Genomic DNA, 17,174 nt, shown 5'->3' with positions numbered 1-17,174 from the left:
GAGTTCTGTGGAAGAGCAAGTATCAGTACACAGGAGAGTGATCTACTCTTGTGAAGCAGGTTTCTGGAAGAAACTGAGGCGCAGCCAGGACGGTGATTTCAAGAATTCCACATGCTTTGGCTAAGGCCTTCAGGTTTTATTTGAAACAGATTCTCAGAGTATCAAACACACCTTTATTCAAGTGGAGGTACAAAAGCACATTGCTAAACCAAATGCATACATGTGATTTTTATATATTCTGCTATTTAGAGATTACTTAGTCCTGTTTCATAATCATTGGAGTTGACTATTATTCTCTAAACATAAGATTATACAGTCATTGACAGGAAAAAAACATGCATTTTTATTTGCTTTTACATTTAGATCAATTGATTTAAATCTCTACCTTGCCCTGATTAGATCCTATGCTTGCTGATGGCTAAGAGGTAAAATATAGTGGTAGAACTATCCTAGAGTTTAGCCATAAAATGCTTATAAAGCAAGCAATAAATTTGTATATATTTGTTAAGAATCCCTCAGAATATTACAAGACCTGAACTATGAAGGCCTCAATTGCTGGGATGACAACTAGAATTTTAAATAACACTTATTCACAAAATATTAAGAAGCTTAAGATGGAAAAATATAGTAAAATGCTTTGACATCATCTAAGAATTATGAACTGTTGCTAGGTGTTATAATGGTAAGCTTGAAATCTGAAGCCAACATCTGTGATCACTTTTATCAGTCAAGAAAATCATGTTCTTTTATATGGCCTGTAGACTCTAGTAAAATACAAAAAAACAATGTGATAATTAGTAAGTAATTATACACAAAGCCCCCACACTTCAAATACTGTCCTGGACTGATGAGGGTTGATTGGGCATGAAAATCCAAATAGACAAAGAAGCAATCTTAACAGTTAAAATTTTATAATACCAGGAATATAACTGCCATTGTCTTGAAATACTATATAAAAACAGCAATATCTTTGTTGGAAGGCTGAGCTCTCTGCTTTATGAAGCTCTCTAATCTTTGAGTATATGTTCTTTATGTTTTGCCATATTAAAAGCAGACCCAAGCATTTTGTTGGCCTTCAGTGGAAGTATATAAAGTAATTCTAAACTCAGACATGCAGAGTGGATGCTGAATGAATGAATGTAGCTATATCACCAGGAGTCTTGCTGGCTCCCTGATGTTCTCCTCCTCTTTTAGTGGGCTGTGGATGCAAACAGTTCAGCTAAGAACTTGAGCATCACTTGAAAATGTTTAGCTGCCTACCATAAACTCAGGGGAACCAGACTCCTTCATACATGAGTGAACAGGATGTGGAAATCCAATTCTTTTAAAAGAAGATGCTTTCCTTTGGGAAAGACACCAGAACAACAGCATCAAGTAGGGGTGGCATACTTGCTGGTGAAAAGCTTAAAACCAGGAAACTGTCATTTGAAGGCGCTTAAGAAAATGGAAACATCAACAGAAATCCAAGTGTTGCAGCTAGAAACAAATAGGACGTATGGTCCCCAGAAAAGAGCAGGCCTGACAATGTTTTTGAGAGAACTTGGGCTGAGAACAGCAAAAAAAGCTACATGAGCCACTTTCCAGACACTGACATGTTTTAACATTGGTGTAATACAGTATCTTCAGGAGGCTGTGAATAATACATACCAATTTCAGGAAAAATAAAAATGTTTATAGGCCATATTAAAATAAAAATAGCTTAAATGAATTTCATAAATAAAGTATACATAGTTACTTACAACACTTATTAAAGAATGCCATGAGAAAACAGCACTGCATTCACCATGTCACTCCTTAGACTAGATTCTTCTGCAATGAAAGACTGGGAGTATATATTAACGATTTCATATACAAATAATCAACAATTTTCTCTCCAGTATTTTGATGTTGAGTAAAGCCAGAAATATGGCAGTAAATTTTTCCGTTTGAATTATATCAGATTCTGGTCTGTTATAGATATTCTGATGATGAAAAAGACTTGGAACTCCTATACTCAATGGCTTCTCTTGGGTATGGATTCTTTGATGTTGAATGCAGATTGAAATATGACTGATCTTCACACACACATTTATTACATTCATAGGCTTTCTGCATGGAATGAATTTGATGCTGAACAAGGTAGTTTCTTTGACTGAAGAAGGCTTTTTCACATTTATTACAGTGATGGAATTTTACTCCTGTATGAATCCTCCAATGATAACTAAGGTATAAACATAGCATGAAGCATTTACCTTCAATATAGGTTTTCTCATTGGTATGGGTTTGCAGAGTTTAACACTAATAGCTCTCCTACATTCATCACATTCACAAGGTTTCTCTCTGGTGTGCATTCTCTGATGCTGAATAAAAGGCTGAGCTCTGACTGAAGGTATTACCACATTCAGCACACACATGATCTCTCTCTGTTGTGAACTCTCAGATATGGAATGAGGCCTGAACTTGACTAAACGTCTCCCCATGTTCAATACATTCATAAGGTTTCTCTTTGGTATTAATTCTTTGATGTTGAACAAGTTGTGCTCTCTGACTAAGGTTCTTTTCCCATGCATCACAATCAAAGGCTTTTTCTCCAGTAAGGACTTCTTGTTGCAGGACAAGATCTGAGCTATGATTAAAACTTTCCTCATAATCATTACACTCAGAGGATTTCTCTTTCCTGTGAATTTTGTGATGCTGAGTAAGGCATAAGGGTTGACTGAAAGCTTTTCCACATTCATTACATTCATGTGTTTTCTCTCTTGTGTGAATTCTTTGATGCTGAATAAGATGGGAATTCAATCTGAAGTCTTTTCCACATTCATTACATGTATAGGGTTTTTCTCTGAGATGAATTCCTTGGGGTTTAATAAAGGTCATCCCACATTCATTGTATTCATAGGCTTTCTCTTCACAGTGAAGCTTCTGATGTTCAACTAGGTATGAGGTATGGTAGAAGTCACTGCCACATACAGTACACTTACAGGGCATCTCTCTGTGAATTCTCTGATGTTGAATAAGGTGAACACTACGACTGAAGACTCTTTCACAATTGCCACATTTGTAAGATTTCGCTCTAGTGTGAATCCTCTTATGCTGAATTATGCCTGAACTCTGACTAGAAGATTTATCAGATGACTCACAGGACTTATCAGACGCATCATATTTATAGGGTTTTTCTCTAGTATGTATTCTTTTATGTCGACTAAGACTTGAGCTCTGACTGAAGGATTTTTCACATTCTTTACATTTGTAGGGTTTCTCTCTAGTATGAATTCTCTGATGTCTAGAAAGGGCTGAACTCTGATGGAAGATTTTCTCACATGCATCACATTTATAGGATTTCTCAGTGGTGGGCATACTCTCACATTTAGTAAGGTGGGAGAGATCCATTAAGCTTTCCTTATATTCACTACTCTGAAAATCCTGTGTTAGATTTACTTGTTTGTGTTTCTCAGCAGCTGAATTCTGACTGAGACTCATGTCGTACTTATCAATGTCATCAATGTTCTGTATTCTAAGATCTCTCTGGTCTGTATTAAGGGTAGATTCCAGACTGAAGCTTTTATCAGGTTCATTACATTCATTGTTCTCACTGGTGAAAGTTTTCTTGCTGATTGTTATTTGCCTAAACTCTCTCTCCAGGAATAGAAATTTCCTTAGGATTTCCTGAAGCCTTTCTAATCTGTCCTCAGATTTATACACTTCTCTAGTCTCAGGAACTTGGGTGATATCCTTTTTGAGTCTTCCTACTCTTGCTTTGCATGAATGTACTTCTGCAATTTTCTGCTTAGGAATCAACAGCTTGTTCTCTTCTCTGGTTTCTGCATCTGATTCAATATATAAATAGAAAATGCAAATGTAATCTGTACACTGTGCTTAGAAAAAACAAAGTCAGAGAGGAGAAAACAAAATAATCTAGTTACTATCAGGTTAAGAGATGTTTATTTGCTCTAAAATACGGGCACAAAACCTCAATAGCAGATATAAGGGCATGAATAGAAACAGTGAGGTAGGATCCAAATGGTTCAGGGTGTGGCAGAAACAGAGGGTACTTTCATCAGAGTAAGATAACCAATTAAGGTGTTTCAAAGGAGAAAATAGGAAAATAGTTCAAAAGAATTATAAATAAGCAACTTGAACAGGGACCTAGTTCAACCTGTGGATGATAAGGGACAAAATAAATGCAAAGAGTTCATCAAAACTGAAGGCAAAAAGAAAGAGTCCTCCATTTTGGGATACAGCTAGAGCTCTTCATTCTGATTTCCAAAAGAGCTATAGCTTGGCTCAACAACTGGACTAATTCCACCGGATTGATTCTGCCTTACTCACCTGAGCAGTCATCCCTTAGGACTTCTCTATTCTTTGCATCCAGATCAAAGACCTGTAGATCTTGTTCCAGCTGAGAGATCCCATCAGGCTTGAAAATTGGAAATCCTGCTCATAGAGAAGGAAATGGGATGTGGCAATTTATCCCCAGACACCATACCAGCCACTTTTTCTCTTAACTAGTGGTTAATGGAGAGAGAAAGTAAATTCTTAGAAGATATTAGGAAGGTCTGGAGAGTGAGAGTGGCAAATATGCTCTACAAGGAGCTCCTATTTATTTGTGCTCTATAATGAGGTGTGTTTAGGGGCAAGTTTATGACTTTTGGGAGCACATTCATTTAAATATTACTCAGGCAAGGAATTTGTGCATGAGATAATTTCACAAAACTTATCATTCTTCACCTGTTGCCTATATAGCAATCTTGTATTAGACCTAGTCTACAATATTAGACCTGTCAAAATTGAGGTCATCAAAATATAACTTTGCTGGCCTGGAGAAAGGTGAATATTCAAGTACCTGTTGTATGGTGAAATGAATGGTAGCAAGAGAATCAGTGATGACAATAAATATTCCTAGTATCAATCTAAGAAATAATTCATTTCAATTCACACAACTAAACAAAGAATAATATGACCCATCTCATCCATTAGGAGCTTACACTCTGTTTATTCAACACATTTATGGAGTATGCAAAGTATGTATGGGGATAGAGGGCCCAAGCAGGTAAGGTCAGTTCCCTCAAGGACCTTACACACTCTTAACTGCAAAGACAGATATAAACAACTAACTATAACATGATAGTGAGGAAAGTGCAATAAAAGTTCATGTTCACATAAAATTGTCTCTTTCTGGCTTGCATAATGGACTGCAAAGATCTAATCTCTTTTAAAGGGAAAAAGGCAAGTCTGCTTCTGAAGGGCAGAACTATAGTATGAAAAGGGCTTTTTTTAATAAATGTTCAGCCCAGAAAGCTTCCAGTAGCACATATACAGGATCTAGCTCAAGCCTCTCATCTCCAAAAGCCTTTCTCTTCCCTCATTGAATGTCTACAAAAATTATTACTTGTTTCTCTTATCCTGACATGTCACTATATAATGGAATTTATAGATTTTTTAAATTAGTTTCAGATATCATCTCTACCTGATTTGTAACTTCTTGGATGGCAGGGACCATATGTCTTGTATCGTGCACTTCTTTTAATTCATTTACTTAAGAGCTACTCATTGAGTGCCAATTTTGTGCACAAGGGTCAATATACAAGAAATAACTAGTGTTTTTAAAAGGGTATTGGGCCTGGAAAATATGATAAACCAACAGCTGCCCTCTTGGGATTCCATGTGAGGGCCTATGAGCAGAGAGATCAGATGTAAGAAAGACATTTATTTACTATGTTTCTGAATTCCTGCTCAGCATTAATAGAATCCTTTTGGACATGTATTTAGTTAAGGTCCTCCGTAACAAATAAAGTAGTTTTGCATATTAAAAAAAAAAAAAAAACTGTGGCTTGAAGCAGTTGCAATAATTTGCAACTTTTATTTTTATTTTTTGAAACTTTTAATTTTGAGATATTTATTAAGGTGTTTCTAAGTATTTGATAACTAAAAGTTTATTTACTCTATATTGATACTTAAGTCACATATGTACAACAGAAAAGATCATCTTGATGTGGAATAAAGGGTCTGATTCTAGTGTTTACTATAATGTAGAAAGGTATAAGAGAAAATGCTTAGCAGACAGGAATATGAGACTGCAGTTCAGAAGACAGTAGAGTTTGAGATATAGACTTAAAGCCACCTATATCATCAAAATATTAAGCCCTGGTTTACTAAGTAGTTGGTAGGTACAAAGTACCATGCCAAGAGCTGTACAAGTTTTCACTCACTTAATATTCACCATACCTTTATGAGGTAGTTACTATACCACACCATACCTTTATGAGGTAGTTACTATACCACACCCTTTATGAGGTAGTTACTATACCACACCATACCTTTATGAGGTAGTTACTATACCACACCCTTTAAGATTCAAAGGGGTTACCTGTAATTAACTTCCCCAAGATTGTAAGTGGTCAAGCTAGGGCACAAACCCAGGCAGTCTTATTGTAGAACCTTACTTTTAAATAATCTACAGGTAAAAAAGATAATGATTGTGAGTGAAATCCATCCTTTCTTCCAAAATATGTATAGAAAGAAAACAGAACACCAATATATTGATAATGGAATAAAAGGTAAACATAATAAAAAGTATGGAAAAATCATGATTGGAGAGCCAGTATCCAACAGATTTGGAGTCACACATGTTTTACTGAAAAGGGATCTAAGAGACCATTGGTGTTTAAGAGATGAAAATCTCTTTGTAACAAAAATCCAAACTCCTAGGCATAGTCAGAGCAATATTCTATTTGGGGAGATTCCACTATAAAGAAATAATTTGAACACTCTCCTAAAATTTTTGTTCGTATTAAAAAATCTGGTCTGTAGCTCCTACCACTTGCTGTTGTCCTTTCCAAACAAATGTTTAAGTAACTACTATCAGCCAGATACTTACAAATTAATCTAATTTACTTGGCACAGAAAGGTAGATATTATGTTTCATGTTTTATAAATGAAAAAATGAGTGTCAGTTTAAATATTTGCTCAACATATCACAGCTGGTAACTGGAACTCAATGTAGTCCCTGTCTATAGTCTTTCTAAGCTACCACACTAGGGGTCACAAAAGCATTAAGACAGATTTTTCTGCCATTAGTCTAAATGTCTTTTTCTAAATTTAAATAAAAACTCTGTGCTTTCAAAATAAGCATGTTCTTTAAAGTTTTTCCTCATTCAAGCCTCTCATCTAAAATTACTTAATTTTTTATTAAAACCTTTTAATTTTTAAATTTAAACCTTGACCATTTTCTAATTAAATTTATTTTTATTTAATCTGGTCTTTAAAAGTAACATTTAAAATATACTAGTACTAGAGCTGTGTTACGATTCATGCCTTTCTTCCTGGTGCTTAACAAATACAAAAATAAAATCTCTCCTCAGCAATATTGTTCTTGTGTACATACCTATCCTAATGAAATATATCCTAGACAATTTTACTTCTTTTTGAATGTATGCCTTCTCTGCTCCCCAACTGTACAACCTTATGCCTTCCTGTTCAATTTATCATAGTCATTTCTAATTGTCACCAAAGTACGGAGCCATGAAAATATAAAATCACCATATGAGGCTTGACTAATTGTTCTAAGGCACAAAATAGTGAAAAGAGCATTGGTTTCAGAGTCAGATTTGAGTCCCAAGCCTAGCTCTGACCCTGCATGAATCACTTAACTTTCTCTGAGCCTCAGTTTCCTCAGGTATAAAATAGAATACCTGCTCAGGCTACAGTAAGGATTAAACGAGATATATATAGTACCTAGTAACATATTGGTTACTAAAGAAAGAGTAAATAGCTGTGGCAGTAAAAGACATTCTCTATAAATCACTTTTGTCCTCAGGACATCAACTTCAAAAAGTTAGGGGGTAGGTGCCTAACATCCCTAATTTATCAACTTATTATCAAATAGAATTGTGATAAACATGTTTCTAATGCTGTCATCTAATTAGACACCTGCCATACTGCCCCATGTGAAATGCAATCTAGGCCTCTTTCCCATTCTTAATCTCCAGCACTTATTCTTAATTTTAAGCATGAAGTCACAGATAACTTCCCTTTGGGTATGATCCTCAAGTCAGTAATGCATACACTATTAACAGAACATACTTCTTTTTAGATTTGGTGATGAAAATTATGACTTTCTACCTACTTTTTCACTCTTTTATTCAGCTGTTCATATTCTGTATATTTACTACAATATAGGCAAAGCATGTAACCAAAGGACCAGAGTCCTAATGTCTGTGACAAATACAACTCAGAGCTACTGCCATGGGAAAAAGATGTGAACTGGAAGGTAGGGCTGCTAAGTCAGGGACTAAGTTATATAAGTCTTTATTTTATAACACCAACATTAAACTAAGTTAATTAAGTGTAGAACTTTACATTTCACATGGAGTTTGCTGAACCCACAAATATGAAAGGTCTTCCCAAAGACTATAAAAAATAATTACTAAGAAGATGCTGCTGACTTGGTCACAAAAGCAAATTGAGTAGAATTTCTTGTATGCATTTGTATCCAGTAAGTGTGCATGCGTGTCCTCTGTGTGTGAAGAGATGAGAGGAAATGGGATGAAATTCAGTTTAATAGCATACTGTGCTATTAGGTTGATTAAGCTAAGAAGTCTCTTTACTCCAAAAAGTAGACAGGTTAACTGTTGGAAATTATATAATTATTAGATAAAATTTACAGTATCTTACAATTACATATCACTTTACAATATACAAGCTTGTTAAATGTACATTCAATTTGATACCCTGAAATACTTTTGCCCTCCCATTTCCCCTCCATCAAGGACAGAGGTCACGAACACTTGATCAGGAAAGGTCATATAAATGCAGAACAGATTAATGCAGAAAGGGGACAAAGGCAGGACCTTGGAGGTAACCACAGGGACTTAAAGGAAGAAGACTAGAATGTTAAATGTGAGGAAAGCCCAGGGGTCACAGGACAGTTAGGCATCAGAAGGGGAGGTCCTGTTCACTACAGAAGGAGGGGAGTACAGAATACGTTCCACATTCTAAAATAACATGAAAAGATCATAACTGAAGAGCTGGAGTTGAACTTTGTGGTTCCTCAGAACACAAGTAGATGACCACCAACCATGGCTTCTGAATGAACTCAAAATTCAGGATACAAAATGCATCTGGTTGCAACGGAGGACTTCCTTGGCCCTTTACAAATTTAACAAAGGTCATTTGAGGAGCTGCAATTTTACATTGTGGTGGCATCCTGGGAGCATCTATTCCATCAATCAAGTGTAATATCTTATAATCGTGGAAAAGGAGTTTCCGAGCGGGGACGAGCAATATCGATGGGAAGCCGATACTTGGGCCATCTCTTGGAGATTCCTGCTGAAAGGACTGCAAGTGTTTCTCCAGAGAAAGCACTTGCCTGGGTATGACTCAGGGCCGGGCAGGAATTCACACTATGAATCCGGGTGGTGGGAAGACGGAGAAGTATGCCTACAAAGATCAAAGAGCCAGGAATGGAAAACAGGCTAAAACCTTCCCCGTGGGCAGGCTGCCTCCCCACAGACAAGAAGACCTTTTTAATCCTGAGTGTAATCAAGGAAGACAAAGCAACACCCTGGATGCCACTAGCATAGGCAAAGCAAAAAACAAAAAAAAGAGAGACAGAAAGAAAAGGAAAACTGTGATTAAATACATACGTAAATAAAAAGAACAAAAGCAGAGACAGGCAGAAAAAGAGAGAGGAAAAGGAGCAATGCTCTCACATCAAGGGAGCTACCAACAAAGCCCACTGATGCTTCTCCACACCACCACAGGTTGCCTAACCTTGGCTGCCTACTGTACCATCCAAATGACAGAAGAGAGACTTGGTTTAAGTCTGAGACTTCTGCTGCTTGGAATGAGGTTACTTAGGATTATCATCTGGGTGACTCACTGAAATGTACTCACAGTGACTCATGCCTTTAAATGAAGTCTCTCAAATTCTACCAGTTTGGAGATGAATTTAGGGATCGTAAAAGGTGAGGGATTACTCAACAAGAAACATTTAACCCTATCTTTTTAAAAGGCATTTCTTCTTCCAAAGAAAATGGGAAAGTCAGATACAGGGGCACTGAAGTATCAGCAAGGAAAGTATCTGGTTGTGGGTTGGGAGGCCCTAGAGTCTCATTAAAAAAAGAAGAAAAAGAAAAAAAATGATAGGAAAGGTGAAAACTTAGGCAAAGCACAAGCAACTCTCCCGTTTCTAAAAGGGAAGAGATACCCCACAAAAGCAGGAACCATTAACTCAGGATAAGGAGTAGAATGTCTGGTCTTGAAACCCCCAAAGGAAAACCACTCCCAGAGGAGATGACCTTAAAGACAGAGGATTCAGAGGTTCTAAGACCTGGAATCTAAGCCAAACTCTACTTTCTCGGAGACCTCACACCTACTCAGTCAAGAAACCCCAATAGATCAACTGAATAAAAAGGCAGTCCTTACCCAGTGAGACCACGTTCCCATAATTCTCTAACATCACTTCTCTGTAGAGATCCCTCTGAACAGGGTCCAGGCATCCCCATTCCTCTCGAGTAAGGTGCACAGCCACATCCTCGAATGTCACAAACTCCTGAAATAACACAGCCTGGCTGCTCTCGGGAATGAGGCCACTATAGCATCATGGCCAGAGAATGATGGAGATGATATAGTCTCCAGTGTGTATTTATATCAGGGAGGAGTGAGAACAGATTAGAATCTAGGGAATAAGGTCCATAACCCTTCAACATCTAATCAGCACCCATCACATCACTAGGGCTAAAGAATAAACAGTGTTTGCTGGCAGTGTTTGGAAAGATGGAAAGGTGGTTTGTGTCAAGTCCAGGTCTCTGAAGAGATCAGTTCCAAAACTGGGGTCTGCTACTGAAAAAAAAAAAATCCAGGCAAGGTTTACAGATGGGGTGAGGGAAGGGCCACACTCAATCAGCAGCAACAGTCCCTGAGGAAAAGAAGGTTCCTCAGCTCACCTGGTACCTGGCTGTCAGGAGTGCAGCTGCCTGGTCTCCTGGGCTTCCCTCGTGGGGAAGAGCAGGCACCTGGGGAACAGGTGGAGCTAAGGGAGGAGAAAGGAGCCAAGAGTAAGAGTAGCCCTTCCCCAGGGCTCCCTTACAGAAAAGAGTCAGTAGGACCCTTCTTCACATCAACATTCTAGTAAAACCAATGAATGTTTATCAGGTACTGAATATGTCTACTCTGCTCCTTCTCAGCACTTGCCTGCCCTGCTTACACGTTTAGACCCATGATTCAGGACTTTAAGCACTGTACCTGTTTTGCAGATGGGCAAAGCAAAGCATAAGGATTTGCAGTGACTTGTCCAGGGCCATGGTTATTTACTAGATTTCTGACCCTTTCCTAGATACTGTTCTATAAACATCACTAAGCCTTTCTCTTGTAACTGAGCATCGTCTCTGCAACCAGTGTGTAAGGCCCTAAGAATAAGGAATGGCCATCTGTTTCCTCACAATCTTTTCCGCATTCCCACAATGCCCCACAGCACTCCGTGTACTGTGGCACCCAGTGTTGCTGACACACGTTATTTCGCTGCAGTTGGCCATGAGTTTTCTAAAATAAGATTCTTACAAAACAATGGAAGTACAATACAATAAAAGTGTTATTGTATAGTCAATATGTGACATGTATACATTCATACAGGCATTGTGCTCAACCAAGCAATTAAATGGGTACTTCCTTAACCAAAATTAAATTAGTCACAAATATTGCAGCTGCAACAGAATGGCAGGTGGCAAAGCACAAAAGGTCATCAAGGAGGGAAGACACTAAGTGAAGGGAAGGGACAGACCCTAAACCTAATACGAAATGAAAGCCAGGCAAGGATTGTGAGATGCAGCAAAAACAGCATATTTTAGAAATTATTGTGGATATGGTAACTGGGATGAAGCAAAGGTAGTATAAACGAAAAACAGCTGGAGCAGAGTGAGTGATTACGACTGAACTGAGTCACTTCTGTCCCTCCCTTCCAGACCTCCCTCTAGGGGCCACCTTCTTATTGAAGTTCCTGGCCTCTCTCATACCAGGCCCAGAAGTCCCTCTCCACTCCCAATCTCCTGGATGTAAGTGCTCTCCCTGCCTTACCCCCAGTGAATCCCTGTTCCATGTCGGTGTCCTGCACGAACTGAGGCTCTGGGGACAGACCCTCAGACTGGGTCTCCAAGGAAGGAAATTGGACCCTTGGTGATCCTGCCGCCTCCTGGACCGATATTTCCTCCATCCCTGTTTTGGAGGCCAATGACCATCACTGTGGGGTGAGATTAGGAGAAATTATTGTAATAAGTTAAAATGACCCAAAATTTCATATCCTCAGGACTCAGCAAAGTATCTTAGACACTGTAAATACTAAATAAAAAGTCAATAATGATTACCCATCCAAATTAAATGGATTTGGTGGAACTTTTTTAAACAGTCAAGAAAGTACAATTTAATATAGTAAAGGTTTCTGTGGAAAGTTTAAAATATTTAACATTTACAAACTTCTATCAGAGCTCAAGTTCGTATGCAGAGAAATATGCTAGTTATGATTACTCATTTTTTTTAAGCGCAGACTTCTTAGAAATTACTTGGTAACACTCTGTCAGCCCACTTTCAATTACTAAATGGTTTTGACTAAGAACAAAATTCCACTTTTGGGATCAGACCCTTCACTAACTTAGGCGAGGTAGGCAGGCCTTTTACCACAATCCTGACAGTAACCCAGAGAAGAGCTGTGATTCAAACAGGTTTGACTGGTGTCCTTCAAACCCAAGGACGCGACAGGGTTCTGTCCCCCTTCCCCTTCCGCAACCCTCTTACGCGACAGGGTCTGTCCTTCTTCCCCAACCCTCAAAAAGGACCCTCGCGCCGGGTTCTCTGAAGGCCTCTCCCAGCGCTGCCCTCCCCCCACTTTCCTTAGGTGAAAACATGGTCCCAAAAGGGCGAGGCAGGCCACAGATACCCAGTTCACACCAAGGCACTGTCACTGGATCGTGACAGCGGGATCCTCAGTCCGTGGAGCAAACCCGGACCAAGGAGAAACAGGCCCTCGCTCCACTGCCCCGCGCGCTCCAGAGTACGGAAACCGCCGTAGGCGGGACAGGGCGCCTCCGCCTCCTCTTCCCCCCTGTGAACCAAAACAAGGGGCCGTCCCCACCGCGACCCCAGAATGGCTTCCAGAGACTCACCCGAGCGGAGCGGCGGCCCAGGCTGCCGTCCTGTCGCAGACACCCTTGCTCGCGGAGCCACCCCGGCCTTTCGGGGGTCGCTCTACACCACTGGGGAGGCGGTGCTTCTCAGTGGCACTTCCGGAGGCGGAGCCCGGACGGCAGGCCCCCGGATGCAGGTCCTGGATGAAGGCCCCGGATGAGGTGGGAAGCACCGGTGTTCCCTGCACGGCTTTTCTCCTCCTAACCTGCCAACCCAACTGGGCTGCCTTTGTAACCGGTATACCTGTAAATGACTGACAGCCTCGGACTTGGGAAGGCGGCTCTGCTGGCCCTTCCTTGCTTCAGCCAGTCCTCGAGACTCCCTGCGGGGTGGTGGGCAGCACAAATTTATATCGGGAGGTGAGGAAGAATGGCAGGCCTAAAGGTCAGATTTCCCCGAGTCAGCCGGTCGGAAGCTAGCACAAGGGTACTGAATACACTGATTAAAGAGTAGATTGAAGGCTCTTTGGTTATAGAAGGTACACACAGAAAGTCGGGGATCGGAATCTAATAAGGTTTTTGGGGGAAGGAAGGGGCATTAAGCAAACTGCAGTGGAATAGAAACAGAATAGAAGAGAGCCAGGTTCCTAGACAGACGACTATGCCGAAACCTGGATAGGTAAAGCACGGAGAACTTGGACAGTCAGCCCGGAGTGCCGGAACAGACCCCCCTAGAGCATTATGATGTCATGGATCCTTAAAGAATGTGGTTTTGTGAAACTAGATCTGCTAGGGACTAGCAAGTCTCTTAAAGAATAAAAACAGTGATTTGAAAGGGATTTAGGTATTCTTTATTTAAGCTCACAAATCAAATGTTATCCTTTAATGCTATTTGAGATCAAATTAAATATTAAAAAACCAGAAGTGTGGCATTCTGTACATTTTTTCAAGCTACAGTTTTAGAGACTAATATGCCTTCCCTTTATTTCCTTCTTGAGTATCACTGGCATCAACCCCTAACAAAGAGTGGTAAGAAACAGTAGCTACTACTTGGCTCCTGAGCAAAATTTTCTTTCAATGGTTTTTCAGAGGACACGTGGGAACAATTAACCAACTCAAAATTTGTGATTTTTAGTTTATATAGCTTTAAAGAAAATGTATGAGCAACTGAGCATTTCATTAATTTTTCCCTTATGCCCACCATTGCACTACGCATGGATACATACAAAAGAAGTAAAACCTTCACACCAGAATTGATACATGCTCTAAATGTGGGTTTGCCTTCCCAACTGCTTTGCTTCCACTAGCACCATCATCTGAGAACTTACAGGATGCCTCATCCATTGGACATACCTTAAACTAAGCAATATAGTCAAGAAGGTATGACAATGAGTTGTAAACAAAGAATTCATGTGCTTACTCATCATCCAGAGGCAGCCTGGCAGAACTATGAAAAAGCATGTATTGAAGACTCAGCTAAATTGCTGATATAAAATACAGCACCTTGTATGGCTGGGGATACAGTATATGCATTGATGTACACCGAACCAATAATATAAACATATAAACATGGTATTGTGTCTCCAACATAAATACTACAGGAACTAATGTGTCAGAATAGTGGTGGCCCCTATTACTGTCATCCAGTAATCCATTTGTGGAATTTGTGCTTCCTACTTCCAGACCTAGAGTCTGCTGGGTTATGGGTCCAGATTTTCTAATGAACATTTAGGAGATACCTTGTGTTCTACTTAACTGGAAACTGAGAATAGCACCAGGCCACTTTGGGTCCCTTGTGCCAATAGATAAATAGGCAAAAAACAGTTATTATAAATGCCCCCACAGTCCCTGCCACATACACTGTGTAAATGGAAAAACATATCCAGCCAGCTGCATTCAATAATCTACCTTCAACCACTTTAATGTAAAAATAGGGGTGGAGGTAGGGGGAAGAGGGCAAGTTTATACGAAGAAAAAAAGTACAATGTATAATAATGTAATGGCACTTAGGTATGACTTGGAACACTGGACAGAAATATGAGGAAAAAGTTCTGGGAATATGATGTCTTCAAGGAAGACCATAGGTTAGCCAGCCATCTAGTGCTAAGGATCAAAGACATACTCAAGTGGGTAATTGAAGAGTCCTGGGGAAGTAGAGAAAACTATGGCAATCACAGCAAGGTCAAACCTCTTAAGGAATGGAGTGGTTTTCAGGGCTTGGAAGGTTTTTCACAATATTGCATAGTCACTGGCAGCCTCTGTAGCAGGTGGCTGTTCCTTTTGTGGGCTTCCACTGTCATGCTCCAAGTTGTCTTGGAACTCAGAGTGGTGTCACAGTCATTTGAGGTCCCAGTTACTGTTTTGATAAAGATGAAGTTTCTTGATCTACTTATGAAGTAATGGTAAAAAGTCATAATTATTGTGATAACATTCTGATAGCAAAATGCCTCAAATTTGACTTACTAATTCCATTATTGTTATTCTGAAAACTTCCTGGAAGCCTTAGATAAGCTCAAAACCTTGTAACTTCTAGTATTGGGAAGAACACCTGTTGCCCATAAAGCAAGTATTTGAAAATACTGCCCATTCAAGTGGCAATGTGTAACCAGCATCCCCAGAACAGCAACCACTTTGGTTTTGTGAAACCACTCATTCTTTTTTCAGCAATTATTTTTATTTAAAACATTTTTGAGATATCATTCAAATACCATACCATTCACACAAACTATACAAGTCAATGATATTTATTTAGTATGCTTACAAACAGTGCAACCATCCTCACAACCAGTTGCAGAACATTTTCATCACCCTCAAAAATAGCCACACCTGAGAGCAATCTCTTCCTATTCCTCCCCCAGCCCTAAGCAACCACTAATTTACTACCTGTCTATGGATTTGCCTATTCTGGACATTTCGTATAAATGTGATCACACAGTACATGATCTTTTGTGACTGGTTTCTTTCACCTAGCATATTTTCAAGGTTCACTCATGGTGCTACAGCATCTGTGCTTCATTCCTTTGTACGGCCCAGCAGTACTTCACCCTGCGGACACAGCGCATTTTGCTTCTCTATCACTTGATGGATATTTATTTGAGTTGTTTCTACTTTGTCACTGTTATGAATCATACAGCTATAAACAATCATATATAAGTTTTCATTTCTCTTGGGTATATATCTAAGAATGGAATTATTAGAGTTGACACAGGTTAACTCTAACAAGGTGAGGAGATGCCAGAATGTTTTCCAAAGCGGCTGCACTAGTCAGCGTGTTTACCACTACAGTGTATTGAGGGCTCAATAAGAAAAGCAGAAGAAACGTGTACCTATGTGAACTGGACCGTATCCAGGGAAACTTAATCCCCGTTTTTCCGGAGGGTTAAAGCTGCTCTGAGGAGAGCGATTCCCATCCCAAAGCCGAAACCCAGTGATGGGCGAGGAGGGACGCAAACCCTCTGCGGTTCCTAAGAGGACCCCGAGGCGAAGCCCAGCGGAGGTTGACGCGCCTCGGCTGCTGGGGCGGACACACGCGCACACACATTCTCTCTGGGTTTGGGCGAGCAGACCGTCCTTCGATTCCCCAGAGCCACTTCCCTTTTATATCCCACCAACCCCCAGACTTCTCTCGGGTTCACCGTGAGATCATGGGTCCGGCCGGGCGGCGGGGGACGGGGAAAGAGGTGGCTCCATGTCCCTAACCTGCACCCCAGCCTCGGCCATCGGAAGCGCCGTCTCTCTGCAAGGACAGCCCGGATCCAAGCGGGAAGGGAACGATGATGTTTTCGTTCCGGTCTGGGAAGAGGTCGTCCTGGGTGTTCACCCCAAGGGATCGGAGACAAAAATAACTCTGGTTTAATTCTTGTGCTCCCCACGGAAGCATTCCATATTCTGTTCTTCGGGTGAGAGCTTCCCCGCCACCCCACCCCCACCCCGACCCCTAGGTTTCTAGGGACCCCAAGTTGTAAAACGAGGAAGACCCTTGAGGCTACCAAGCTCCGCCACGGACTTTTCTTTTTTAATAGCGGACAAACAAGCCTCTTAAGTGTTTGCTCACCCCAAACTCATTACCATTAATGATGA

At 40.2% G+C, this 17,174-nt stretch overlaps 1 protein-coding gene and 1 pseudogene across 5 annotated transcripts; both read right to left on the bottom strand.

Moving 5' to 3' along the window:
• Positions 1-115: 115 nt before the first annotated feature.
• On the bottom strand, positions 116-13,962 carry ZNF655 (zinc finger protein 655). 5 transcript variants are annotated; one of them, XM_045837953.1, is made up of 5 exons: positions 13,134-13,275; positions 12,052-12,214; positions 10,926-11,011; positions 10,405-10,531; positions 8,603-9,417 (listed from the first exon to the last, which is right to left on the bottom strand). In XM_045837953.1, exons 2-5 carry the CDS (start codon positions 12,185-12,187, stop codon positions 9,221-9,223), a joined length of 546 nt encoding a protein of 181 aa, XP_045693909.1. In that variant the 5' UTR covers positions 12,188-12,214; positions 13,134-13,275; the 3' UTR covers positions 8,603-9,220. The 5 variants fall into 5 exon arrangements, with proteins under 5 accessions (XP_045693906.1, XP_045693908.1, XP_045693907.1 ...); XM_045837950.1 differs by lacking the exons at positions 8,603-9,417; positions 10,405-10,531; positions 10,926-11,011 and adding exons at positions 116-3,806; positions 4,309-4,413 and having other exon boundaries at positions 13,134-13,962; XM_045837952.1 differs by lacking the exons at positions 8,603-9,417; positions 10,405-10,531; positions 10,926-11,011; positions 13,134-13,275 and adding exons at positions 116-3,806; positions 4,309-4,413; positions 12,919-13,074.
• LOC123818073 overlaps positions 12,913-17,174 on the bottom strand; it is a 26,196-nt pseudogene continuing 21,934 nt past the window's right edge.

Source organism: Phyllostomus hastatus, unplaced genomic scaffold, assembly GCF_019186645.2.
Source record: "Phyllostomus hastatus isolate PE091 unplaced genomic scaffold, TTU_PhHast_1.1 phas_contig_254, whole genome shotgun sequence".
Taxonomy (NCBI): Eukaryota; Metazoa; Chordata; class Mammalia; order Chiroptera; family Phyllostomidae; genus Phyllostomus; species Phyllostomus hastatus.
The sequence above is the reverse complement of the archived record's forward strand: the minus strand, read 5'-3'. Positions and strand labels throughout refer to the sequence as shown.